This window comes from Scyliorhinus torazame, chromosome 5, assembly GCF_047496885.1.
Source record: "Scyliorhinus torazame isolate Kashiwa2021f chromosome 5, sScyTor2.1, whole genome shotgun sequence".
Lineage (NCBI taxonomy): Eukaryota > Metazoa > Chordata > Chondrichthyes > Carcharhiniformes > Scyliorhinidae > Scyliorhinus > Scyliorhinus torazame.
This window is the reverse complement of record NC_092711.1, coordinates 11,192,717-11,220,083: the sequence shown is the minus strand read 5'-3', so window position 1 is coordinate 11,220,083 and position 27,367 is coordinate 11,192,717. Positions and strand designations below refer to the sequence as shown.

The following is a 27,367-nucleotide window of genomic DNA, read 5'->3' as shown; positions in this document are numbered from 1 at the left end:
GGGGTGTAGGGGCTGGAGGAGGTTACAGAGATAGGGAGGGGTGTAGGGGGCTGGGGGAGGTTACAGAGATAGGGAGGGGTGTAGGGGGCTGGAGGAGGTTACAGAGATAGGGAGGGGTGTGGGGGCTGGAGGAGATTACAGAGATAGGGAGGGGCGTAGGGGGCTGGAGGAGGTTACAGAGATAGGGAGAGGTGTAGGGGATGGAGGAGGTTACAGAGATAGGGAGGGGTGTAGGGGCTGGAGGAGGTTACAGAGATAGGGAGGGGTGTAGGGGCTGGAGGAGGTTACAGAGATAGGGAGGTGTGCAGGGGGCTGGAGGAGGTTACAGAGATAGGGAGGGGTGTAGGGGGCTGGAGGAGGTTACCGAGATAGGGAGGGGTGTAGGGGATGGAGGAGGTTACAGAGATAGGGAGGGGTGTAGGGGTTGGAGGAGGTTACAGAGATTGGGAGGGGTGTAGGGGCTGGAGGAGGTTACAGAGATAGGGAGGGTTGAAGGGGCTGGAGGAGTTTGCAGAGATAGGGAGGGGTGTAGGGGGCTGGAGGAGGTTACAGAGATGGGAAGGGTGTAGGGGGCTGGGGGAGTTTACAGAGATAGGGAGGGTTGTAGGGGGCTGGAGGAGGTTACAGAGATAGGGAGGGGTGTAGGGGGCTGGAGGAGGTTACAGAGATAGGGAGGGGTGTAGGGGCTGGAGGAGGTTACAGAGATAGGGAGGGTTGTAGGGGGCTGGAGGAGGTTACAGAGATAGGGAGGGTTATAGGGGCTGGAGGAGGTTACAGAGATAGGGAGGGTTGTAGGGGCCTGGAGGAGGTTAAAGAGATAGGGAGGGGTGTAGGGGGCTGGAGGAGGTTACAGAGATAGGGAGGGGTGTAGGGGGCTGGAGGAGGTTACAGAGATAGGGAGGGGCGTAGGGGCTGGAGGAGGTTACAGAGATAGGGAGGGTTGTAGGGGCTGGAGGAGGTTACAGAGATAGGGAGGGATGTAGGGGGCTGGAGGAGGTTACAGAGATAGGGAGGGGTGTAGGGGGCTGGAGGAGGTTACAGAGATAGGGAGGGGCGTAGGGGCTGGAGGAGGTTACAGAGATAGGGAGGGGTGTGGGGGCTAGAGGAGGTTACAGAGATAGGGAGGGGTGTGGGGGCTAGAGGAGGTTACAGAGATAGAGAGGGGTGTAGCGGGCTGGAGGAGGTTACAGAGATAGGGAGGGGTGTAGGGGGCTGGAGGAGGTTACAGAGATAGGGAGGGTTGTTGGGGCTGGAGGAGGTTACAGAGATAGGGAGGGTTGTAGGGGCTGGAGGAGGTTACAGAGATAGGGAGGGGTGTAGGGGCTGGAGGAGGTGACAGAGATAGGGAGGGGTATAGGGGCTGGAGGAGGTTACAGAGATAGGGAGGGTTGTAGGGGCCTGGAGGAGGTTACAGAGATAGGGAGGGGTGTAGGGGGCTGGTGGAGGTTACAGAGATAGGGACGGGTGTAGGGGGCTGGAGGAGGTTACAGAGATAGGGAGGGGCGTAGGGGCTGGAGGAGGTTACAGAGATAGGGAGGGGTGTGGGGGCTAGAGGAGGTTACAGAGATAGGGAGGGGTGTGGGGGCTGGAGGAGGTTACAGAGATAGGGAGGGTTGTAGGGGCCTGGAGGAGGTTACAGAGATAGGGAGGGGTGTAGGGGGCTGGAGGAGGTTACAGAGATAGGGAGGGGTGTAGGGGGCTGGAGGAGGTTACAGAGATAGGGAGGGGCGTAGGGGCTGGAGGAGGTTACAGAGATAGGGAGGGGTGTGGGGGCTAGAGGAGGTTACAGAGATAGGGAGGGGTGTGGGGGCTGGAGTAGGTTACAGAGATAGGGAGGGGTGTAGGGACTGGAGGAGGTTACAGAGATAGGGAGGGTTGTAGGGGCTGGAGGAGGTTACAGAGATAGGGAGGGGTGTAGGGGCTGGAGGAGGTTACAGAGATAGGGAGGGGTATAGGGGCTGGAGGAGGTTACAGAGATAGGGAGGGTTGTAGAGGCTGGAGGAGGTTACAGAGATAGGGAGGGTTGTAGGGGGCTGGAGGAGGTTACAGAGATAGGGAGGGGTGTAGGGACTGGAGGAGGTTACAGAGATAGGGAGGGTTGTAGGGGCTGGAGGAGGTTACAGAGATAGGGAGGGGTGTAGGGGCTGGAGGAGGTTACAGAGATAGGGAGGGGTATAGGGGCTGGAGGAGGTTACAGAGATAGGGAGGGTTGTAGGGGCCTGGAGGAGGTTACAGAGATAGGGAGGGGTGTAGGGGGCTGGAGGAGGTTACAGAGATAGGGAGGGGTGTAGGGGGCTGGAGGAGGTTACAGAGATAGGGAGGGGCGTAGGGGCTGGAGGAGGTTACAGAGATAGGGAGGGGTGTGGGGGCTAGAGGAGGTTACAGAGATAGGGAGGGGTGTGGGGGCTGGAGTAGGTTACAGAGATAGGGAGGGGTGTAGGGACTGGAGGAGGTTACAGAGATAGGGAGGGTTGTAGGGGCTGGAGGAGGTTACAGAGATAGGGAGGGGTGTAGGGGCTGGAGGAGGTTACAGAGATAGGGAGGGGTATAGGGGCTGGAGGAGGTTACAGAGATAGGGAGGGTTGTAGAGGCTGGAGGAGGTTACAGAGATAGGGAGGGTTGTAGGGGGCTGGAGGAGGTTACAGAGATAGGGAGGGGTGTAGGGACTGGAGGAGGTTACAGAGATAGGGAGGGTTGTAGGGGCTGGAGGAGGTTACAGAGATAGGGAGGGGTGTAGGGGCTGGAGGAGGTTACAGAGATAGGGAGGGGTATAGGGGCTGGAGGAGGTTACAGAGATAGGGAGGGTTGTAGTAGCCTGGAGGAGGTTACAGAGATAGGGAGGGGTGTAGGGGGCTGGAGGAGGTTACAGAGATAGGGAGGGGTGTAGGGGGCTGGAGGAGGTTACAGAGATAGGGAGGGGCGTAGGGGCTGGAGGAGGTTACAGAGATAGGGAGGGGTGTGGGGGCTAGAGGAGGTTACAGAGATAGGGAGGGGTGTGGGGGCTAGAGGAGGTTACAGAGATAGGGAGGGGTGTAGGGGGCTGGAGGAGGTTACAGAGATAGGGAGGGTTGTAGGGGGCTGGAGGAGGTTACAGAGATAGGGAGGGGTGTAGGGGGCTGGAGGAGGTTACAGAGATAGGGAGGGTTGTGCGGGACGGGAAGAGGTTACAGAGATAGGGAGGGGTGTAGGGGCTGGAGGAGGTTACAGAGATAGGGAGGGGTGTAGGGGCTGAAGGTGGTTACAGAGATAGGGAGGGGTGTAGGGGCTGGAGGAGGTTACAGAGATAGGGAGGGTTGTAGGGGATGGAGGTGGTTACATAGATAGGGAGGGGTGTAGGGGCTGGAGGAGGTTGCAGAGATAGGGAGGGGTGAAGGGGCTGGAGGAGGTTACAGAGATAGGGAGGGGTGTAGGGGGCTGGGGGAGGTTACAGAGATAGGGAGGGTTGTAGGGGGCTGGAGGAGGTTACAGCGATAGGGAGGGGTGTAGGGGCTGGAGGAGGTTACAGAGATAGGGAGGGGTGTAGGGGGCTGGGGGAGGTTACAGAGATAGGGAGGGGTGTAGGGGGCTGGAGGAGGTTACAGAGATAGGGAGGGGTGTAGGGGGCTGGAGGAGGTTACAGAGATAGGGAGGGGTGTAGGGGGCTGGAGGAGGTTACAGAGATAGGGAGGGGCGTAGCGGCTGGAGGAGGTTACAGAGATAGGGAGGGGTGTGGGGGCTAGAGGAGGTTACAGAGATAGGGAGGGGTGTGGGGGCTAGAGGAGGTTACAGAGATAGGGAGGGGTGTAGGGGGCTGGAGGAGGTTACAGAGATAGGGAGGGTTGCAGGGGGCTGGAGGAGGTTACAGAGATAGGGAGGGGTGTAGGGGGCTGGAGGAGGTTAAAGTGATAGGGAGGGTTGGAGGGGGCGGGAGGAGGTTACAGAGAAAGGGAGGGGTGTAGGGGCTGGAGGAGGTTACAGAGATAAGGAGGGGTGTAGGGGGCTGGGGAGGTTACAGAGATAGTGAGGGTTGTAGGGGCTGGAGGGGGTTACAGAGATAGGGAGGGGTGTAGGGGGCTGGAGGAGGTTACAGAGATTGGGAGGGGTGTAGGGGGCTGGAGGAGGTTACAGAGATAGGGAGGGGTGTAGGGGGCTGGAGGAGGTTACAGAGATTGGGAGGGGTGTAGGGGTTGGAGGAGGTTACAGAGATAGGGAGGGGTGTAGGGGCTGGAGGTGGTTACAGAGATAGGGAGGGTTGTAGGGGCTGGAGGAGGTTACAGAGATAGGGAGGGTTTTCAGGGCTGGAGGTGGTTACAGAGATAGGGACGGGTGTAGGGGCTGGGGGAGGTTACAGAGATAGGGAGGATTGTAGGGGCTGGAGGAGGTTACAGAGATAGGGAGGGGTGTAGGGGGCTGGAGGAGGTTACAGAGATAGGGAGGGGTGTAGGGGGCTGGAGGAGGTTACAGAGATAGGGAGTGACGTAGGGGCTGGAGGAGGTTACAGAGATAGGGAGGGGTGTGGGGGCTAGAGGAGGTTACAGTGATAGGGAGGGGTGTGGGGGCTGGAGTAGGTTACAGAGATAGGGAGGGGTGTAGGGACTGGAGGAGGTTACAGAGATAGGGAGGGTTGTAGGGGCTGGAGGAGGTTACAGAGATAGTGAGGGGTGTAGGGGCTGGAGGAGGTTACAGAGATAGGGAGGGTTGTAGGGGCTGGAGGAGGTTACAGAGATAGGGAGGGTTGTAGGGGGCTGGAGGAGGTTACAGAGATAGGGAGGGGTGTAGGGACTGGAGGAGGTTACAGAGATAGGGAGGGTTGTAGGGGCTGGAGGAGGTTACAGAGATAGGGAGGGGTGTAGGGGCTGGAGGAGGTTACAGAGATAGGGAGGGGTATAGGGGCTGGAGGAGGTTACAGAGATAAGGGAGGGTTGTAGGGGCCTGGAGGAGGTTACAGAGATAGGGAGGGGTGTAGGGGGCTGGAGGAGGTTACAGAGATAGGGAGGGGTGTGGGGGGCTGGAGGAGGTTACAGAGATAGGGAGGGGTGTGTGGGCTAGAGGAGGTTACAGAGATAGGGAGGGGTGTGGGGGCTAGAGGAGGTTACAGAGATAGGGAGGGGTGTAGGGGGCTGGAGGAGGTTACAGAGATAGGGAGGGTTGTAGGGGGCTGGAGGAGGTTACAGAGATAGGGAGGGGTGTAGGGGGCTGGAGGAGGTTACAGAGATAGGGAGGGTTGTAGGGGACGGGAGGAGGTTACAGAGATAGGGAGGGGTGTAGGGGCTGGAGGAGGTTACAGAGATAAGGAGGGGTGTAGGGGGCTGGGGGAGGTTACAGAGATAGTGAGGGTTGTATGGGCTGGAGGAGGTTACAGAGATAGTGAGGGTTGTATGGGCTGGAGGAGGTTACAGAGATAGGGAGGGGTTGTAGGGGGCTGGAGGAGGTTACAGAGATTGGGAGGGGTGTAGGGGGCTGGAGGAGGTTACAGAGATAGGGAGGGGTGTAGGGGGCTGGAGGAGGTTACAGAGATTGGGAGGGTTTTCAGGGCTGGAGGTGGTTACAGAGATAGGGAGGGGTGTAGGGGCTGCGGGAGGTTACAGAGATAGGGAGGGGTGTAGGGGGCTGGGGGAGGTTACAGAGATAGTGAGGGTTGTAGGGGATGGAGGTGGTTACAGAGATAGGGAGGGGTGTAGGGGCTGAAGGTGGTTACAGAGATAGGGAGGGGTGTAGGGGCTGGAGGAGGTTACAGAGATAGGGAGGGTTGTAGGGGATGGAGGTAGTTACATAGATAGGGAGGGGTGTAGGGGCTGGAGGAGGTTGCAGAGATAGGGAGGGGTGAAGGGGCTGGAGGAGGTTACAGAGATAGGGAGGGGTGTAGGGGGCTGGGGGAGGTTACAGAGATAGGGAGGGTTGTAGGGGGCTGGAGGAGGTTACAGAGATAGGGAGGGGTGTAGGGGCTGGAGGAGGTTACAGAGATAGGGAGGGGTGTAGGGGGCTGGGGGAGGTTACAGAGATAGGGAGGGGTGTAGGGGGCTGGAGGAGGTTACAGAGATAGGGAGGGGTGTAGGGGGCTGGAGGAGGTTACAGAGATAGGGAGGGGTGTAGGGGGCTGGAGGAGGTTACAGAGATAGGGAGGGGCGTAGGGGCTGGAGGAAGTTACAGAGAAAGGGAGGGGTGTGGGGGCTAGAGGAGGTTACAGAGATAGGGAGGGGTATGGGGGCTAGAGGAGGTTACAGAGATAGGGAGGGGTGTAGGGGGCTGGAGGAGGTTACAGAGATAGGGAGGGTTGTAGGGGCCTGGAGGAGGTTACAGAGATAGGGAGGGGTGTAGGGGGCTGGAGGAGGTTACAGAGATAGGGAGGGGTGTAGGGGGCTGGAGGAGGTTACAGAGATAGGGAGGGGCGTAGGGGCTGCAGGAGGTTACAGAGATAGGGAGGGGTGTGGGGGCTAGAGGAGGTTACAGAGATAGGGAGGGGTGTGGGGGCTGGAGGAGGTTACAGAGATAGGGAGGGTTGTAGGGGCCTGGAGGAGGTTACAGAGATAGGGAGGGGTGTAGGGGGCTGGAGGAGGTTACAGAGATAGGGAGGGGTGTAGGGGGCTGGAGGAGGTTACAGAGATAGGGAGTGGCGTAGGGGCTGGAGGAGGTTACAGAGATAGGGAGGGGTGTGGGGGCTAGAGGAGGTTACAGAGATAGGGAGGGGTGTGGGGGCTGGAGTAGGTTACAGAGATAGGGAGGGGTGTAGGGACTGGAGGAGGTTACAGAGATAGGGAGGGTTGTAGGGGCTGGAGGAGGTTACAGAGATAGGGAGGGGTGTAGGGGCTGGAGGAGGTTACAGAGATAGGGAGGGGTATAGGGGCTGGAGGAGGTTACAGAGATGGGGAGGGTTGTAGGGGCTGGAGGAGGTTACAGAGATAGGGAGGGTTGTAGGGGGCTGGAGGAGGTTACAGAGATAGGGAGGGGTGTAGGGACTGGAGGAGGTTACAGAGATAGGGAGGGTTGTAGGGGCTGGAGGAGGTTACAGAGATAGGGAGGGGTGTAGGGGCTGGAGGAGGTTACAGAGATAGGGAGGAGTATAGGGGCTGGAGGAGGTTACAGAGATAGGGAGGGTTGTAGGGGCCTGGAGGAGGTTACAGAGATAGGGAGGGGTGTAGGGGGCTGGAGGAGGTTACAGAGATAGGGAGGGGTGTAGGGGGCTGGAGGAGGTTACAGAGATAGGGAGGGGCATAGGGGCTGGAGGAGGTTACAGATATAGGGAGGGGTGTGGGGGCTAGAGGAGGTTACAGAGATAGGGAGGGGTGTGGGGGCTAGAGGAGGTTACAGAGATAGGGAGGGGTGTAGGTGGCTGGAGGAGGTTACAGAGATAGGGAGGGTTGTAGGGGGCTGGAGGAGGTTACAGAGATAGGGAGGGGTGTAGGGGGCTGGAGGAGGTTACAGAGATATGGAGGGTTGTAGGGGACGGGAGGAGGTTACAGAGATAGGGAGGGGTGTAGGGGCTGGAGGAGGTTACAGAGATAAGGAGGGGTGTAGGGGGCTGGGGGAGGTTACAAAGATAGTGAGGGTTGTATGGGCTGGAGGAGGTTACAGAGATAGGGAGGGGTGTAGGGGGCTGGAGGAGGTTACAGAGATTGGGAGGGGTGTAGGGGGCTGGAGGAGGTTACAGAGATAGGGAGGGTTTTCAGGGCTGGAGGTGGTTACAGAGATAGGGAGGGGTGTAGGGGCTGGGGGATGTTACAGAGATAGGGAGGGTTGTAGGGGATGGAGGTGGTTACAGAGATAGGGAGGGGTGTAGGGGCTGAAGGTGGTTACAGAGATAGGGAGGGGTGTAGGGGCTGGAGGAGGTTACAGAGATAGGGAGGGTTGTAGGGGATGGAGGTGGTTACATAGATAGGGAGGGGTGTAGGGGGCTGGAGGAAGTTACAGAGATAGGGAGGGGTGTAGGGGCTGGAGGAGGTTGCAGAGATAGGGAGGGGTGAAGGGGCTGGAGGAGGTTACAGAGATAGGGAGGGGTGTAGGGGGCTGGGGGAGGTTACAGAGATAGGGAGGGTTGTAGGGGGCTGGAGGAGGTTACAGAGATAGGGAGGGGTGTAGGGGCTGGAGGAGGTTACAGAGATAGGGAGGGGTGTAGGGGGCTGGGGGAGGTTACAGAGATAGGGAGGGGTGTAGGGGGCTGGAGGAGGTTACAGAGATAGGGAGGGGTGTAGGGGGCTGGAGGAGGTTACAGAGATAGGGAGGGGTGTAGGGGGCTGGAGGAGGGTACAGAGATAGGGAGGGGCGTAGGGGCTGGAGGAGGTTACAGAGATAGGGAGGGGTGTGGGGGCTAGAGGAGGTTACAGAGATAGGGAGGGGTGTGGGGGCTAGAGGAGGTTACAGAGATAGGGAGGGGTGTAGGGGGCTGGAGGAGGTTACAGAGATAGGGAGGGTTGTAGGGGGCTGGAGGAGGTTACAGAGATAGGGAGGGGTGTAGGGGGCTGGAGGAGGTTAAAGTGATAGGGAGGGTTGTAGGGGGCGGGAGGAGGTTACAGAGAAAGGGAGGGGTGTAGGGGCTGGAGGAGGTTACAGAGATAAGGAGGGGTGTAGGGGGCTAGGGAGGTTACAGAGATAGTGAGGGTTGTAGGGGCGGGAGGGGGTTACAGAGATAGGGAGGGGTGTAGGGGGCTGGAGGAGGTTACAGAGATTGGGAGGGGTGTAGGGGGCTGGAGGAGGTTACAGAGATAGGGAGGGGTGTAGGGGGCTGGAGGAGGTGACAGAGATTGGGTGGGGTGTAGGGGTTGGAGGAGGTTACAGAGATAGGGAGGGGTGTAGGGGCTGGAGGTGGTTACAGAGATAGGGAGGGTTGTAGGGGCTGGAGGAGGTTACAGAGATAGGGAGGGTTTTCAGGGCTGGAGGTGGTTACAGAGATAGGGACGGGTGTAGGGGCTGGGGGAGGTTACAGAGATAGGGAGGGTTGTAGGGGCTGGAGGAGGTTACAGAGATAGGGAGGGTTGTAGGGGGCTGGAGGAGGTTACAGAGATAGGGAGGGGTGTAGGGACTGGAGGAGGTTACAGTACTAGGGAGGGTTGTAGGGGCTGGAGGAGGTTACAGAGATAGGGAGGGGTGTAGGGGCTGGAGGAGGTTACAGAGATAGGGAGGGGTATAGGGGCTGGAGGAGGTTACAGAGATAGGGAGGGTTGTAGGGGCCTGGAGGAGGTTACAGAGATAGGGAGGGGTGTAGGGGGCTGGAGGAGGTTATAGAGATAGGGAGGGGTGTAGGGGGCTGGAGGAGGTTACAGAGATAGGGAGGGGCGTAGGGGCTGGAGGAGGTTACAGAGATAGGGAGGGGTGTGGGGGCTAGAGGAGGTTACAGAGATAGGGAGGGGTGTGGGGGCTGGAGGAGGTTACAGAGATAGGGAGGGTTGTAGGGGCCTGGAGGAGGTTACAGAGATAGGGAGGGTTGTAGGGGGCTGGAGGAGGTTACAGAGATAGGGAGGGGTGTAGGGGGCTGGAGGAGGTTACAGAGATAGGGAGTGGCGTAGGGGCTGGAGGAGGTTACAGAGATAGGGAGGGGTGTGGGGGCTAGAGGAGGTTACAGAGATAGGGAGGGGTGTGGGGGCTGGAGTAGGTTACAGAGATAGGGAGGGGTGTAGGGACTGGAGGAGGTTACAGAGATAGGGAGGGTTGTAGGGGCTGGAGGAGGTTACAGAGATAGGGAGGGGTATAGGGGCTGGAGGAGTTTACAGAGATAGGGAGGGTTGTAGGGGCTGGAGGAGGTTACACAGATAGGGAGGGTTGTAGGGGCCTCGAGGAGGTTACAGAGATAGGGAGGGGTGTAGGGACTGGAGGAGGTTACAGAGATAGGGAGGGTTGTAGGGGCTGGAGGAGGTTACAGAGATAGGGAGGGGTGTAGGGGCTGGAGGAGGTTACAGAGATAGGGAGGGGTTTAGGGGCTGGAGGAGGTTACAGAGATAGTGAGGGATGTAGGGGCCTGGAGGAGGTTACAGAGATAGGGAGGGGTGTAGGGGGCTGGAGGAGGTTACAGAGATAGGGAGGGGTGTAGGGGGCTGGAGGAGGTTACAGAGATAGGGAGGGGCGTAGGGGCTGGAGGAGGTTACAGAGATAGGGAGGGGTGTGGGGGCTAGAGGAGGTTACAGAGATAGGGAGGGGTGTGGGGGCTAGAGGAGGTTACAGAGATAGGGAGGGTTGTAGGGGACGGGAGGAGGTTACAGAGATAGGGAGGGGTGTAGGGGCTGGAGGAGGTTACAGAGATAAGGAGGGGTGTAGGGGGATGGAGGAGGTTACAGAGATAGGGAGGGGTGTAGGGGGCTGGAGGAGGTTACAGAGATAGGGAGGGTTGTAGGGGGCTGGAGGAGGTTACAGAGATAGGGAGGGGTGTAGGGGGCTGGAGGAGGTTACAGAGATAGGGAGGGTTGTAGGGGACGGGAGGAGGTTACAGAGATAGGGAGGGGTGTAGGGGCTGGAGGAGGTTACAGAGATAGGGAGGGGTGTAGGGGCTGGAGGAGGTTACAGAGATAAGGAGGGGTGTAGGGGGCTGGGGGAGGTTACATAGTGAGGGTTGTATGGGCTGGAGGAGGTTACAGAGATAGGGAGGGGTGTAGGGGGCTGGAGGAGGTTACAGAGATTGGGAGGGGTGTAGGGGGCTGGAGGAGGTTACAGAGATAGGGAGGGGTGTAGGGGGCTGGAGGAGGTTACAGAGATTGGGAGGGTTTTCAGGGCTGGTGGTGGTTACAGAGATAGGGAGGGGTGTAGGGGCTGGGGGAGGTTACAGAGATAGGGAGGGTTGTAGGGGATGGAGGTGGTTACAGAGATAGGGAGGGGTGTAGGGGCTGAAGGTGGTTACAGAGATAGGGAGGGGTGTAGGGGCTGGAGGAGGTTACAGAGATAGGGAGGGTTGTAGGGGATGGAGGTGGTTACATAGATAGGGAGGGGTGTAGGGGCTGGAGGAGGTTGCAGAGATAGGGAGGGGTGTAGGGGCTGGAGGAGGTTACAGAGATAGGGAGGGGTGTAGGGGGCTGGGGGAGGTTAAAGAGATAGGGAGGGGTGTAGGGGGCTGGAGGAGGTTACAGAGATAGGGAGGGGTGTAGGGGGCTGGAGGAGGTTACAGAGATAGGGAGGGGTGTAGGGGGCTGGAGGAGGTTACAGAGATAGGGAGGGGCGTAGGGGCTGGAGGAGGTTACAGAGATAGTGAGGGGTGTGGGGGCTAGAGGAGGTTACAGAGATAGGGAGGGGTGTGGGGGCTAGAGGAGGTTACAGAGATAGGGAGGGGTGTAGGGGGCTGGAGGAGGTTACAAAGATAGGGAGGGGTGTAGGGGGCTGTGGGAGGTTACAGAGATAGGGAGGGCTGTAGTGGGCTGGAGGAGGTTACAGAGATAGGGAGGGGTGCAGGGGCTGGAGGAGGTTACAGAGATAGGGAGGGGTGTCGGGGGCTGGGGGAGGTTACAGAGATAGGGAGGGGTGTAGGGGGCTGGAGGAGGTTACAGAGATAGGGAGGGGTGTGGGGGCTGGAGGAGATTACAGAGATAGGGAGGGGCGTAGGGGGCTGGAGGAGGTTACAGAGATAGGGAGGGGTGTAGGGGATGGAGGAGGTTACAGAGATAGGGAGGGGTGTAGGGGCTGGAGGAGGTTACAGAGATAGGGAGGGGTGTAGGGGCTGGAGGTGGTTACAGAGATAGGGAGGGTTGTAGGGGCTGGAGGAGGTTACAGAGATAGGGAGGGGTGTAGGGGCTGGAGGTGGTTACAGAGATAGGGAGGGTTGTAGGGGCTGGAGGAGGTTACAGAGATAGGGAGGGTTGTTGGGGCTGAAGGTGGTTACAGAGATAGGGAGGGGTGTAGGGGCTGGAGAGGTTACAGAGATAGGGAGGGTTGTAGGGGATGGAGGTGGTTACATAGATAGGGAGGGTTGTAGGTGCTGGAGGAGGTTGCAGAGATAGGGAGGGGTGAAGGGGCTGGAGGAGGTTACAAAGATAGGGAGGGGTGTGGGGGCTAGAGGAGGTTACAGAGATAGGGAGGGGTGTGGGGGCTAGAGGAGGTTACAGAGATTGGGAGGGGTGTAGGGGGCTGGAGGAGGTTACAGAGATAGGGAGGGGTGTAGGGGGCTGGAGGAGGTTACAGAGATTGGGAGGGGTGTAGGGGTTGGAGGAGGTTACAGAGATAGGGAGGGGTGTAGGGGCTGGAGGTGGTTACAGAGATAGGGAGGGTTGTAGGGGCTGGAGGAGGTTACAGAGATAGGGAGGCTTTTCAGGGCTGGAGGTGGTTACAGAGATAGGGACGGGTGTAGGGGCTGGGGGAGCTTACAGAGATAGGGAGGGTTGTAGGGGATGGAGGTGGTTACAGAGATAGGGAGGGGTGTAGGGGCTGAAGGTGGTTACAGAGATAGGGAGGGGTGTAGGGGCTGGAGGAGGTTACAGAGATAGGGAGGGTTGTAGGGGATGGAGGTGGTTACATAGATAGGGAGGGGTGTAGCGGCTGGAGGAGGTTGCAGAGATAGGGAGGGGTGTAGGGGGCTGGAGGAGGTTACAGAGATAGGGAGGGTTGTAGGGGGCTGGAGGAGGTTGCAGAGATAGGGAGGGGTGTAGGGGGCTGGAGGAGGTTACAGAGATAGGGAAGGGTGTAGGGGGCTGGGGGAGTTTACAGAGATAGGGAGGGTTGTAGGGGGCTGGAGGAGGTTACAGAGATAGGGAGGGGTATAGGGGGCTGGAGGAGGTTACAGAGATAGGGAGGGGTGTAGGGGCTGGAGGAGGTTACAGAGATAGGGAGGGTTGTAGGGGGCTGGAGGAGGTTACAGAGATAGGGAGGGTTGTAGGGGCTGGAGGAGGTTACAGAGATAGGGAGGGTTGTAGGGGCCTGGAGGAGGTTACAGAGATAGGGAGGGGTGTAGGGGGCTGGAGGAGGTTACAGAGATAGGGAGGGGTGTAGGGGGGTGGAGGAGGTTACAGAGATAGGGAGGGGTGTAGGGGGCTGGAGGAGGTTACAGAGATAGGGAGGGTTGTAGGGGGCTGGAGGAGGTTACAGAGATAGGGAGGGGTGTAGGGGGCTGGAGGAGGTTACAGAGATAGGGAGGGTTGTAGGGGACGGGAGGAGGTTACAGAGATAGGGAGGGGTGTAGGGGCTGGAGGAGGTTACAGAGATAAGGAGGGGTGTAGGGGGCTGGGGGAGGTTACAGAGGTAGTGAGGGTTGTAGGGGCTGGAGGAGGTTACAGAGATAGGGAGGGGTGTAGGGGGCTGGAGGAGGTTACAGAGATTGGGAGGGGTGTAGGGGGCTGGAGGAGGTTACAGAGATAGGGAGGGGTGTAGGGGGCTGGAGGAGGTTACAGAGATTGGGAAGGGTGCAGGGGTTGGAGGAGGTTACAGAGATAGGGAGGGGTGTAGGGGCTGGAGGTGGTTACAGAGATAGGGAGGGTTGTAGGGGCTGGAGGAGGGAACAGAGATAGGGAGGGTTTTCAGGGCTGGAGGTGGTTACAGAGATAGGGAGGGGTGTAGGGGCTGGGGGAGGTTACAGAGATAGGGAGGGTTGTAGGGGATGGAGGTGGTTACAGAGATAGGGAGGGGTGTAGGGGCTGAAGGAGGTTACAGAGATAGGGAGGGTTGTAGGGGGCTGGAGGAGGTTACAGAGATAGGGAGGGGTGTAGGGGGCTGGAGGAGGTTAAAGTGATAGAGAGGGTTGTAGGGGGCGGGAGGAGGTTACAGAGAAAGGGAGGGGTGTAGGGGCTGGAGGAGGTTACAGAGATAAGGAGGGGTGTAGGGGGCTGGGGAGGTTACAGAGATAGTGAGGGTTGTAGTGGCTGGAGGGGGTTACAGAGATAGGGAGGGGTGTAGGGGGCTGGAGGAGGTTACAGAGATTGGGAGGGGTGTAGGGGGCTGGAGGAGGTTACAGAGATAGGGAGGGGTGTAGGGGGCTGGAGGAGGTTACAGAGATTGGGAGGGGTGCAGGGGTTGGAGGAGGTTACAGAGATAGGGAGGGTTGTGGGGGCTGGAGGAGGTTACAGAGATAGGGAGGGGTGTAGGGGCTGGAGGAGGTTACAGACAGGGAGGGCTGTGGGGGCTGGAGGAGATTATAGACATTGGGAGGGGTGTAGCGGGCTGGAGGAGGATACATAGATAGGGAGGTTTGTCAGGGGCTGGAGGAGGTTACAGGGATAGGGAGGTTTGTAGGGGGCTGGAGGAGGTTACAGAGATAGGGAGGGTTGTAGGGGATGGAGTAGGTTACAGAGATAGGGAGGGTTGTAGGGGGCTGGAGGAGGTTACAGAGATAGGGAGGGCTGGAGGAGGTTACAGAGATAGGGAGGGGTGTAGGGGTTGGGAGGAGGTTACCGAGATAGGGAGGTTTGTCAGGGGCTGGAGGAGGTTACAGAGATAGGGAGGTTTGTAGGGGGCTGGAGGAGGTTAGTGAGATAGGGAGAGTTGTAGGGGCTGGAGGAGGTTACATAGATAGGGAGAGTTGTAGGGGATAGAGTAGGTTACAGAGATAGGGAGGGTTGTAGGGGGCTGGAGGAGGTTACAGAGATAGGGAGGGCTGGAGGAGGTTACAGAGATAGGGAGAGTTGTAGGGGGCTGGAGGTGGTTACAGAGATAGGGAAGGTTGTAGGGGCTGGAGGAGGTTATAGAGATAGGGAGGGTTGTGGGTGCTGGAGGTGTTTACAGAAATAGGGAGTGGTGTAGGGGCTGGAGGAGGTTACAGAGATAGGGAGGGCTGTGGGGGCTGGAGGAGGTTACAGAGATAGGGAGGGTTGTGGGGTCTGGAGGAGGTGACAGAGATAGGGAGTGTTGTGGGTGCTGGAGGTGGTTACAGTGATAGGGAGGGGTGTAGGGGCTGGAGGAGGTTACAGAGACAGGGAGGGGTGTAGGGGGCTGGAGGAGGTTACAGAGATAGGGAGGGGTGTCGGGGCTGGAAGAGGTTATAGAGATATGGAGGGTTGTGGGGGCTGGAGGAGGTTACAGAGATAGGGAGGGTTGTAGAGGATGGAGGAGGTTACAGAGATAGGGAGGGTTGTAGGGGATGGAGGAGGTTACAGAGATAGGGATGGTTGTCAGGGTTTGGAGGTTACAGAGATAGGGAGGGGTGTAGGGGCTGGAGGAGGTTCCAGAGATAGAGAGGGTTGTGGGGACTGGAGGAGGTTACAGAAATAGGGAGGGTTGGAGGGGTCTGGAGGAGGTTACAGAGATAGGGAGGGTTGGAGGGGGCTGGAGGAGGTTACAGAGATAGGGAGGGGTGTAGGGGCTGGAGGAGGTTATAGAGTTAGGGAGGGTTGTGGGGGCTGGATGAGGTTACAGAGATAGGGAGGCTTGTAAGGGGATGGAGGAGGTTACAGAGATAGGGAGGGTTGTAGGGGCTGGAGGAGGTTACAGAGATAGGGAGGGTTGTAGGGGCTGGTGGAGGTTATAGAGATAGGGAGGCTTGTAAGGGGATGGAGGAGGTTACAGAGATAGGGAGGGTAGTAGGCGCTGGAGGAGGTTACAGAGATAGGGAGGGTTGTAGGGGCTGGAGGAGGTTATAGAGATAAGGAGGGTTGTCGGGGCTGGAGAAGGTAATAGAGACAGGCGGTGTTGTAGGGGCTGGAGGAGGTTACAGAGATAAAGAGGGGTGTAGGGGCTGGCGGAGGTTATAGAGATAGGGAGGGTTGTGGGGGCTGGTGGAGTTTATCGAGATAGGTAGGGTTGTAGGGGCTGGAGTAGGTTACAGAGATAGGGAGGTTTGTAGGGGGCTGGAGGAGGTTAGTGAGATAGGGAGAGTTGTAGGGGCTGGAGGAGGTTACAGAGATAGGGAGGGGTGTAGGGGGCTGGGGGAGGTAACAGAGATAGGGAGGGGTGTAGGGGGCTGGAGGAGGTTACAGAGATAGGGAGAGTTGTACTGGGCTGGAGGTGGTTACAGAGATAGGGAAGGTTGTAGGGGCTGGAGGAAGATACAGAGATAGGGAGGGTTGTGGGTGCTGGAGGTGGTTACAGAAATAGGGAGGGTTGTGGGGGCTGGAGGAGGTTATAGAGATTGGGAGGGTTGTGGGGGCTGGAGGAGGTTACAGAGATAGGGAGGGGTGTAGGGGCTGGAGTAGGTTACAGAGATGGGGAGGTTTGTCAGGGGCTGGAGGAGGTTACAGAGATAGGGAGGGCTGGAGGAGGTTACAGAGATAGGGAAGGGTGTAGGGGGCTGGAGGAGGTTACAGAGATAGGGAGGGTTGTGGGTGCTGGAGGTGGTTACAGAGATAGGGAGGGGTGTCGTGGCTGGAAGAGGTTATAGAGATAGGGAGGGTTGTGGGGGCTGGAGGAGGTTACAGAGATAGGGAGGGTTGTAGGGGATGGAGGAGGTTACAGAGATAGGGAGGGTTGTAGGGGATGGAGGAGGTTACAGAGATAGGGAGGGTTGTAGGGGATGGAGGAGGTTACAGAGATAGGTAGGGTTGTAGTGACTGGTGGACGTTACAGAGATAGGGAGGGTTGTAGGGGCTGTAGGAGGTTACAGAGATAGGGAGGGGTTGTAGGGGACTGGGGGAGGTTACAGAGAAAGGGAGAGGTGTAGGGGCTGGAGGAGGTTACAGATATAGGGAGGGGTGTAGTCGGGTGGAGGAGGTTACAGAGATAGGGAGGGTTGTAGGGGCTGGAGGAGGTTACAGAGATAGGGAGGGTTGTAGGGGCCTGGAGGAGGTTACAGAGATAGGGAGGGTGTCGGGGGCTGGAGGAGGTTACAGAGATAGGGAGGGGTGTAGGGGGCTGGAGGAGGTTACAGAGATAGGGAGGGGCGTAGGGGCTGGAGGAGGTTACAGAGATAGGGAGGGGTGTGGGGGCTAGAGGAGGTTACAGAGATAGGGAGGGGTGTGGGGGCTAGAGGAGGTTACAGAGATAGGGAGGGGTGTAGGGGGCTGGAGGAGGTTACAGAGATAGGGAGGGTTGTAGGGGGCTGGAGGAGGTTACAGAGATAGGGAGGGGTGTAGGGGGCTGGAGGAGGTTACAGAGATAGGGAGGGTTGTAGGGGACGGGAGGAGGTTACAGAGATAGGGAGGGGTGTAGGGGCTGGAGGAGGTTACAGAGATAAGGAGGGGTGTAGGGGGCTGGGGGAGGTTACAGAGGTAGTGAGGGTTGTAGGGGCTGGAGGAGGTTACAGAGATAGGGAGGGGTGTAGGGGGCTGGAGGAGGTTACAGAGATTGGGAGGGGTGTAGGGGGCTGGAGGAGGTTACAGAGATAGGGAGGGGTGTAGGGGGCTGGAGGAGGTTACAGAGATTGGGAGGGGTGTAGGGGTTGGAGGAGGTTACAGAGATAGGGAGGGGTGTAGGGGCTGGAGGTGGTTACAGAGATAGGGAGGGTTGTAGGGGCTGGAGGAGGTTACAGAGATAGGGAGGGTTTTCAGGGCTGGAGGTGGTTACAGAGATAGGGAGGGGTGTAGGGGCTGGGGGAGGTTACAGAGATAGGGAGGGTTGTAGGGGATGGAGGTGGTTACAGAGATAGGGAGGGGTGTAGGGGCTGAAGGAGGTTACAGAGATAGGGAGGGTTGTAGGGGATGGAGGTGGTTACATAGATAGGGAGGGGTGTAGGGGCTGGAGGAGGTTGCAGAGATAGGGAGGGGTGAAGGGGCTGGAGGAGGTTACAGAGATAGGGAGGGGTGTAGGGGGCTGGGGGAGGTTACAGAGATAGGGAGGGTTGTAGGGGGCTGGAGGAGGTTACAGAGATAGGGAGGGGTGTAGGGGCTGGAGGAGGTTACAGAGATAGGGAGGGGTGTAGGGGGCTGGGGGAGGTAACAGAGATAGGGAGGGGTGTAGGGGGCTGGAGGAGGTTACAGAGATAGGGAGGGGTGTAGGGGGCTGGAGGAGGTTACAGAGATAGGGAGGGGTGTAGGGGGCTGGAGGAGGTTACAGAGATAGGGTAGGGCGTAGGGGCTGGAGGAGGTTACAGAGATAGGGAGGGGTGTGGGGGCTAGAGGAGGTTACAGAGATAGGGAGGGGTGTGGGGGCTAGAGCAGGTTACAGAGATAGGGAGGGGTGTAGGGGGATGGAGGAGGTTACAGAGATAGGGAGGGTTGTAGGGGGCTGGAGGAGGTTACAGAGATAGGGAGGGGTGTAGGGGGCTGGAGGAGGTTAAAGTGATAGAGAGGGTTGTAGGGGGCGGGAGGAGGTTACAGAGAAAGGGAGGGGTGTAGGGGCTGGAGGAGGTTACAGAGATAAGGAGGGGTGTAGGGGGCTGGGGAGGTTACAGAGATAGTGAGGGTTGTAGGGGCTGGAGGGGGTTACAGAGATAGGGAGGGGTGTAGGGGGCTGGAGGAGGTTTCAGAGATTGGGAGGGGTGTAGGGGCTGGAGGAGGTTACAGAGATAGGGAGGGGTGTAGGGGGCTGGAGGAGGTTACAGAGATTGGGAGGGGTGTAGGGGTTGGAGGAGGTTACAGAGATAGGGAGGGTTGTGGGGGCTGGAGGAGGTTACAGAGATAGGGAGGGGTGTAGGGGCTGGAGGAGGTTACAGACAGGAAGGGCTGTGGGGGCTGGAGGAGATTATAGAGATTGGGAGGGGTGTAGGGGGCTGGAGGAGGATACAGAGATAGGGAGGTTTGTCAGGGGCTGGTGGAGGTTACAGGGATAGGGAGGTTTGTAGGGGGCTGGAGGAGGTTACAGAGATAGGGAGGGTTGTAGGGGATGGAGTAGGTTACAGAGATAGGGAGGGTTGTAGGGGGCTGGAGGAGGTTACAGAGATAGGGAGGGCTGGAGGAGGTTACAGAGATAGGGAGGGGTGTAGGGGTTGGGAGGAGGTTACCGAGATAGGGAGGTTTGTCAGGGGCTGGAGGAGGTTACAGAGATAGGGAGGTTTGTAGGGGGCTGGAGGAGGTTAGTGAGATAGGGAGAGTTGTAGGGGCTGGAGGAGGTTACATAGATAGGGAGAGTTGTAGGGGATGGAGTAGGTTACAGAGATAGGGAGGGTTGTAGGGGGCTGGAGGAGGTTACAGAGATAGGGAGGGCTGGAGGAGGTTACAGAGATAGGGAGAGTTGTAGGGGGCTGGAGGTGGTTACAGAGATAGGGAAGGTTGTAGGGGCTGGAGGAGGTTATAGAGATAGGGAGGGTTGTGGGTGCTGGAGGTGGTTACAGAAATAGGGAGTGGTGTAGGGGCTGGAGGAGGTTACAGAGATAGGGAGGGCTGTGGGGGCTGGAGGAGGTTACAGAGATAGGGAGGGTTGTGGGTGCTGGAGGTGGTTACAGTGATAGGGAGGGGTGTAGGGGCTGGAGGAGGTTACAGAGACAGGGAGGGGTGTCGGGGCTGGAAGAGGTTATAGAGATATGGAGGGTTGTGGGGGCTGGAGGAGGTTACAGAGATAGGGAGGGTTGTAGAGGATGGAGGAGGTTACAGAGATAGGGAGGGTTGTAGGGGATGGAGGAGGTTACAGAGATAGGGATGGTTGTCAGGGTTTGGAGGTTACAGAGATAGGGAGGGGTGTAGGGGCTGGAGGAGGTTCCAGAGATAGAGAGGGTTGTGGGGACTGGAGGAGGTTACAGAAATAGGGAGGTTTGGAGGGGTCTGGAGGAGGTTACAGAGATAGGGAGGGTTGGAGGGGGCTGGAGGAGGTTACAGAGATAGGGAGGGGTGTAGGGGCTGGAGGAGGTTATAGAGTTAGGGACGGTTGTGGGGGCTGGATGAGGTTACAGAGATAGGGAGGCTTGTAAGGGGATGGAGGAGGTTACAGAGATAGGGAGGGTTGTAGGGGCTGGAGGAGGTTACAGAGATAGGGAGGGTTGTAGGGGCTGGTGGAGGTTATAGAGATAGGTAGGCTTGTAAGGGGATGGAGGAGGTTACAGAGATAGGGAGGGTAGTAGGCGCTGGAGGAGGTTACAGAGATAGGGAGGGTTGTAGGGGCTGGAGGAGGTTATAGAGATAAGGAGGGTTGTCGGGGCTGGAGGAGGTAATAGAGACAGGCGGGGTTGTAGGGGCTGGAGGAGGTTACAGAGATAAAGAGGGGTGTAGGGGCTGGCGGAGGTTATAGAGATAGGGAGGGTTGTGGGGGCTGGTGGAGTTTATCGAGATAGGTAGGGTTGTAGGGGCTGGAGTAGGTTACAGAGATAGGGAGGTTTGTAGGGGGCTGGAGGAGGTTAGTGAGATAGGGAGAGTTGTAGGGGCTGGAGGAGGTTACATAGATAGGGATTGTTGTAGGGGATGGAGTAGGTTACAGAGATAGGGAGGGTTGTAGGGGGCTGGAGGAGGTTACAGAGATAGGGAGGGCTGGAGGTTACAGAGATAGGGAGAGTTGTACTGGGCTGGAGGTGGTTACAGAGATAGGGAAGGTTGTAGGGGCTGGAGGAGGTTACAGAGATAGGGAGGGGTGTAGGGGCTGGAGGAGGTTACAGACAGGGAGGGCTGTGGGGGCTGGAGGAGATTATAGAGATTGGGAGGGGTGTAGGGGGCTGGAGGAGGATACAGAGATAGGGAGGTTTGTCAGGGGCTGGTGGAGGTTACAGGGATAGGGAGGTTTGTAGGGGGCTGGAGGAGGTTACAGAGATAGGGAGGGTTGTAGGGGATGGAGTAGGTTACAGAGATAGGGAGGGTTGTAGGGGGCTGGAGGAGGTTACAGAGATAGGGAGGGCTGGAGGAGGTTACAGAGATAGGGAGGGGTGTAGGGGTTGGGAGGAGGTTACCGAGATAGGGAGGTTTGTCAGGGGCTGGAGGAGGTTACAGAGATAGGGAGGTTTGTAGGGGGCTGGAGGAGGTTAGTGAGATAGGGAGAGTTGTCGGGGCTGGAGGAGGTTACATAGATAGGGAGAGTTGTAGGGGATGGAGTAGGTTACAGAGATAGGGAGGGTTGTAGGGGGCTGGAGGAGGTTACAGAGATAGGGAGGGCTGGAGGAGGTTACAGAGATAGGGAGAGTTGTAGGGGGCTGGAGGTGGTTACAGAGATAGGGAAGGTTGTAGGGGCTGGAGGAGGTTATAGAGATAGGGAGGGTTGTGGGTGCTGGAGGTGGTTACAGAAATAGGGAGTGGTGTAGGGGCTGGAGGAGGTTACAGAGATAGGGAGGGCTGTGGGGGCTGGAGGAGGTTACAGAGATAGGGAGGGTTGTGGGTGCTGGAGGTGGTTACAGTGATAGGGAGGGGTGTAGGGGCTGGAGGAGGTTACAGAGACAGGGAGGGGTGTCGGGGCTGGAAGAGGTTATAGAGATATGGAGGGTTGTGGGGGCTGGAGGAGGTTACAGAGATAGGGAGGGTTGTAGAGGATGGAGGAGGTTACAGAGATAGGGAGGGTTGTAGGGGATGGAGGAGGTTACAGACATAGGGATGGTTGTCAGGGTTTGGAGGTTACAGAGATAGGGAGGGGTGTAGGGGCTGGAGGAGGTTCCAGAGATAGAGAGGGTTGTGGGGACTGGAGGAGGTTACAGAAATAGGGAGGTTTGGAGGGGTCTGGAGGAGGTTACAGAGATAGGGAGGGTTGGAGGGGGCTGGAGGAGGTTACAGAGATAGGGAGGGGTGTAGGGGCTGGAGGAGGTTATAGAGTTAGGGAGGGTTGTGGGGGCTGGATGAGGTTACAGAGATAGGGAGGCTTGTAAGGGGATGGAGGAGGTTACAGAGATAGGGAGGGTTGTAGGGGCTGGAGGAGGTTACAGAGATAGGGAGGGTTGTAGGGGCTGGTGGAGGTTATAGAGATAGGTAGGCTTGTAAGGGGATGGAGGAGGTTACAGAGATAGGGAGGGTAGTAGGCGCTGGAGGAGGTTACAGAGATAGGGAGGGTTGTAGGGGCTGGAGGAGGTTATAGAGATAAGGAGGGTTGTCGGGGCTGGAGGAGGTAATAGAGACAGGCGGGGTTGTAGGGGCTGGAGGAGGTTACAGAGATAAAGAGGGGTGTAGGGGCTGGCGGAGGTTATAGAGATAGGGAGGGTTGTGGGGGCTGGTGGAGTTTATCGAGATAGGTAGGGTTGTAGGGGCTGGAGTAGGTTACCGAGATAGGGAGGTTTGTAGGGGGCTGGAGGAGGTTAGTGAGATAGGGAGAGTTGTAGGGGCTGGAGGAGGTTACATAGATAGGGATTGTTGTAGGGGATGGAGTAGGTTACAGAGATAGGGAGGGTTGTAGGGGGCTGGAGGAGGTTACAGAGATAGGGAGGGCTGGAGGAGGTTACAGAGATAGGGAGAGTTGTACTGGGCTGGAGGTGGTTACAGAGATAGGGAAGGTTGTAGGGGCTGGAGGAGGTTACAGAGATAGGGAGGGGTGTAGGGGCTGGAGGAGGTTACAGACAGGGAGGGCTGTGGGGGCTGGAGGAGATTATAGAGATTGGGAGGGGTGTAGGGGGCTGGAGGAGGATACAGAGATAGGGAGGTTTGTCAGGGGCTGGTGGAGGTTACAGGGATAGGGAGGTTTGTAGGGGGCTGGAGTAGGTTACAGAGATAGGGAGGGTTGTAGGGGATGGAGTAGGTTACAGAGATAGGGAGGGTTGTAGGGGGCTGGAGGAGGTTACAGAGATAGGGAGGGCTGGAGGAGGTTACAGAGATAGGGAGGGGTGTAGGGGTTGGGAGGAGGTTACCGAGATAGGGAGGTTTGTCAGGGGCTGGAGGAGGTTACAGAGATAGGGAGGTTTGTAGGGGGCTGGAGGAGGTTAGTGAGATAGGGAGAGTTGTAGGGGCTGGAGGAGGTTACATAGATAGGGAGAGTTGTAGGGGATGGAGTAGGTTACAGAGATAGGGAGGGTTGTAGGGGGCTGGAGGAGGTTACAGAGATAGGGAGGGCTGGAGGAGGTTACAGAGATAGGGAGAGTTGTAGGGGGCTGGAGGTGGTTACAGAGATAGGGAAGGTTGTAGGGGCTGGAGGAGGTTATAGAGATAGGGAGGGTTGTGGGTGCTGGAGGTGGTTACAGAAATAGGGAGTGGTGTAGGGGCTGGAGGAGGTTACAGAGATAGGGAGGGCTGTGGGGGCTGGAGGAGGTTACAGAGATAGGGAGGGTTGTGGGTGCTGGAGGTGGTTACAGTGATAAGGAGGGGTGTAGGGGCTGGAGGAGGTTACAGAGACAGGGAGGGGTGTCGGGGCTGGAAGAGGTTATAGAGATATGGAGGGTTGTGGGGGCTGGAGGAGGTTACAGAGATAGGGAGGGTTGTAGAGGATGGAGGAGGTTACAGAGATAGGGAGGGTTGTAGGGGATGGAGGAGGTTACAGAGATAGGGATGGTTGTCAGGGTTTGGAGGTTACAGAGATAGGGAGGGGTGTAGGGGCTGGAGGAGGTTCCAGAGATAGAGAGGGTTGTGGGGACTGGAGGAGGTTACAGAAATAGGGAGGTTTGGAGGGATCTGGAGGAGGTTACAGAGATAGGGAGGGTTGGAGGGGGCTGGAGGAGGTTACAGAGATAGGGAGGGGTGTAGGGGCTGGAGGAGGTTATAGAGTTAGGGAGGGTTGTGGGGGCTGGATGAGGTTACAGAGATAGGGAGGCTTGTAAGGGGATGGAGGAGGTTACAGAGATAGGGAGGGTTGTAGGGGCTGGAGGAGGTTACAGAGACAGGGAGGGTTGTAGGGGCTGGTGGAGGTTATAGAGATAGGTAGGCTTGTAAGGGGATGGAGGAGGTTACAGAGATAGGGAGGGTAGTAGGCGCTGGAGGAGGTTACAGAGATAGGGAGGGTTGTAGGGGCTGGAGGAGGTTATAGAGATAAGGAGGGTTGTCGGGGCTGGAGGAGGTAATAGAGACAGGCGGGGTTGTAGGAGCTGGAGGAGGTTACAGAGATAAAGAGGGGTGTAGGGGCTGGCGGAGGTTATAGAGATAGGGAGGGTTGTGGGGGCTGGTGGAGTTTATCGAGATAGGTCGGGTTGTAGGGGCTGGAGTAGGTTACAGAGATAGGGAGGTTTGTAGGGGGCTGGAGGAGGTTAGTGAGATAGGGAGAGTTGTAGGGGCTGGAGGAGGTTATATAGATAGGGATTGTTGTAGGGGATGGAGTAGGTTACAGAGATAGGGAGGGTTGTAGGGGGCTGGAGGAGGTTACAGAGATAGGGAGGGCTGGAGGAGGTTACAGAGATAGGGAGAGTTGTACTGGGCTGGAGGTGGTTACAGAGATAGGGAAGGTTGTAGGGGCTGGAGGAAGATACAGAGATAGGGATGGTTGTGGGTGCTGGAGGTGGTTACAGAAATAGGGAGGGTTGGAGGGGGCTGGAGGAGGTTACAGAGATAGGGAGGGTTGTGGGGGCTGGAGGAGGTTATAGAGATTGGGAGGGTTGTGGGGGCTGGAGGAGGTTACAGAGATAGGGAGGGGTGTAGGGGCTGGAGTAGGTTACAGAGATGGGGAGGTTTGTCAGGTGCTGGAGGAGGTTACAGAGAAAGGGAGGGCTGGAGGAGGTTACAGAGATAGGGAAGGGTGTAGGGGGCTGGAGGAGGTTACAGAGATAGGGAGGGTTGTGGGTGCTGGAGGTGGTTACAGAGATAGGGAGGGGTGTCGTGGCTGGAAGAGGTTATAGAGATAGGGAGGGTTGTGGGGGCTGGAGGAGGTTACAGAGATAGGGAGGGTTGTAGGGGATGGAGGAGGTTACAGAGATAGGGAGGGTTGTAGGGGATGGAGGAGGTTACAGAGATAGGGAGGGTTGTAGGGGATGGAGGAGGTTACAGAGATAGGTAGGGTTGTAGTGACTGGTGGACGTTACAGAGATAGGGAGGGTTGTAGGGGCTGTAGGAGGTTACAGAGATAGGGAGGGGTTGTAGGGGACTGGGGGAGGTTACAGAGAAAGGGAGAGGTGTAGGGGCTGGAGGAGGTTACAGATATAGGGAGGGGTGTAGTCGGCTGGAGGAGGTTACAGAGATAGGGAGGGTTGTAGGGGATGGAGGAGGTTACAGAGATAGGGAGGTTTGAAGGGGCTGGAGGAGGTTACAGAGATAGGGAGGGTTGTAGGGACTGGAGGAGGTTACAGAGATAGGGAGGGTTGTGGGGGCTGGAGGAGGTTATAGAGATAGGGAGGGGTGTAGGGGCTGAAGAAGGTTATAGAGGTAGGGAGGGGTGTAGGGGTTGGAGGAGGTTATAGAGGTAGGGACTGTTGGAGGGGGCTGGAGGAGGTTATAGAGGTAGGGACTGTTGGAGGGGGCTGGCGGAGGTCACAGAGATAGGGAGGGTTCGAGGGGGCTGGAGGGGGTTACAGAGATAGGGAGGGGTGTAGGGGGCTGGAGGAGGTTACAGAGATAGGGAGGGGTGTAGGGGGCTGGTGCAGGTTACAGAGATAGGGAGGGTTCGAGGGGGCTGGTGGACGTTACAGAGATAGGGAGGGTTGGAGGGGGTTGGCGGAGGTAACAGAAATAGGGAGGGTTGGAGGGGGCTGGTGGTGCCTGGTGTTGATCGGCTGAAGATGATGTCCTTTCAGGAGCTCCATTGCTGCAGTGTCAGTGGGCGCATCCCGGATAAGGGGAAAAATATCGGTGCTCACCCGTGAGTAAAGGACCTGGATCTTCTCTGCGTCCGAGGGTTGATCCGTCGCGGATCGGTGGTAGCTTTCAAAGCAAGCGAGCCAGTGTTCGAAGGCCGACGTGCCGTTGGCTGCTTGGGGGTGCAGCTGTAGGCGATCAGGCTTCATACGAAGTTCTATCGCTGGAATAAATTGATGCACTATAGATTACGACGAGACGAGAGTAGAGCGTAATCGAGGCTTTATTACACAGAGATGTGTTGCCTCCTGCAGCTGCTACCAGAATGGGAGCAGCTCGGTGAGCACACACATTTATACTCCGCCTACTGGGCGGAGCCAGCAGGCAGGGATTTACCCCCGTACCTGTAGTACCTTACCGTATTGCATCTACTAATCATCATTACAGCTAATGTACAATGAGTGGTGACTACCACAATGGCCGACGCAGACACAATGGGTCGCGGGGCCTCTTTCTGTGGCTGTAAAACTTCTAAACTGTGACTTATTGAATGGCGGAGGTCTTTGCTCAGATGTTTGCACATGTTTGGATGACCCAGTGACAATTCGTTCTCCCGCAGGAGCGGCCAAGGACGAGAAGCAATTTTGTGGACCCTACGAGAGTGGTGAGGAGGTCCTGCCCGTGGTCATCAACGTGTTCGGGAGGGACCGAGCGAGCGTGCTGGACGCCCTGAGCCGCCTGAAGAGGATTCGAGATGAGAACTTCCAGGAGTTGTCCGCCTTGTACCCGTGTCCGAGGCGGCTGCCGGCCGACTTTATCGGCAGGCTCCTCCAGCTGGGGGCACAGCACGGCGTGCGCGTGACGGTGGAGAGGGAGAGGGTGAGGGCGCGGGGTGAGAGGGCGCGGGCCGAAGCTGCCCTCGCCTCCGCTGGCCAGCTGCTCGAGGAGGCAATAAAGAGGGAGTGGAATGAGTTGTATAGCAGGGTCCGCTGGGGCTACGCGTACGCTGGGAAAGAGGTAGGTTTTGAGCCGGGTGCCAACTTTGAGATTGAGCAGTGCCATCAAAACAGGTCACATGAGACTATGGTAAGGTCAGCGGGCATCCTGTTCTGCATTAATTTGGATCGCAAGGAGGCCACGGCGAGCGAGTTCAAGGAGGTTGTCAAGATCAGGAGATCCGATAGCAGCAGCTCCGTATAAAGTAACGCACCCAACAGCAGACAGCCTCAATTCTCCTCTTCAATCCCTCCTGGTTTCACACCTCTCCTCGCCCTCCCTTCCCAGCCCTCCCCTTGTCCAACTTCATTTGAAGCCGACTTGTGACAACAGGCGATTTTCATTTCATTTCAACTCTGTGAATCCTGCTGTCTCTATTAATAAAGACGTCTCCGTTCTAACAGCTCTATGTGTGTGTGTGTTTGTTTCTGTGAGTGTGTGTGTGTGAGGGGGTGTCTGTGGGTGAGTGGGTCAGCGTGTCTATGTGCGAGAGAGAGACTGCGTTTAGGTGTGTGGATGTCTGTGTGGGACTATGTCAATGTGCCTGTAGATGTCTGTGTGTGCACTGTTTGTGTGTGAGTGCGACTGTGTGTGCATGCGGTGTCGGTGTGAGTGCGACTGTGTGTGAGTGCGACTGTGTGTGTGAGTGCGACTGTGTACATTGCCTGTGTGAGCACGACTGTGCACAGTGTCTGTGTGAGTGAGATTGTGTGTGCAGTGTCTGTGAGTATGACTGTGCAATGTCTGGGTGTGAGTGCGAATGTGTATGCAGGGTCTGGGTGTGCGTGTGACTGTTTCCAGTGTGTGTGTGACTGTTTCCAGTGTGTGTGTCTGTTTCCAGTGTGTGTGTGTGAGACTGTTTTCACTGTGTGTGTGTGAGACTGTTTCCAGTGTGTGTGTGATTGTTTCCTATGTGTGTGTGTGACTGTTTCCAGTGTGTGAGTGTTACTAGTGTGTGTGTGTGTGTGACTCTTTCCAGTGTGTGTGAGACTGTTTCCAGTGTGTGTGTGTGTGTGTGTGTGTGTCAGGGAGTGCGACTGTGAGTGAGTGTGACTGTGTATGTGTGACTGTTTCCAGTGTGTGTGTGTGTGAGTGCGACTGTGTGTGTGTGTCACTGTTTCCAGTGTGTGAGTGCGACT

General features: G+C 57.3%; 1 protein-coding gene across 1 annotated transcript in view; it reads left to right on the top strand.

The window, feature by feature from the left end:
- The window catches only part of LOC140418177 (protein mono-ADP-ribosyltransferase PARP14-like), a 73,543-nt gene extending 46,912 nt beyond the window's left edge, over positions 1-26,631 (top strand). Inside the window, exon 3 of the mRNA XM_072501601.1 lies at positions 25,852-26,631. Within this exon, the coding sequence (XP_072357702.1) occupies positions 25,852-26,432 (581 nt within the window). The 3' untranslated portion in view covers positions 26,433-26,631. The remainder of the gene's footprint in view (positions 1-25,851) is intronic.
- Positions 26,632-27,367: the final 736 nt, after the last annotated feature.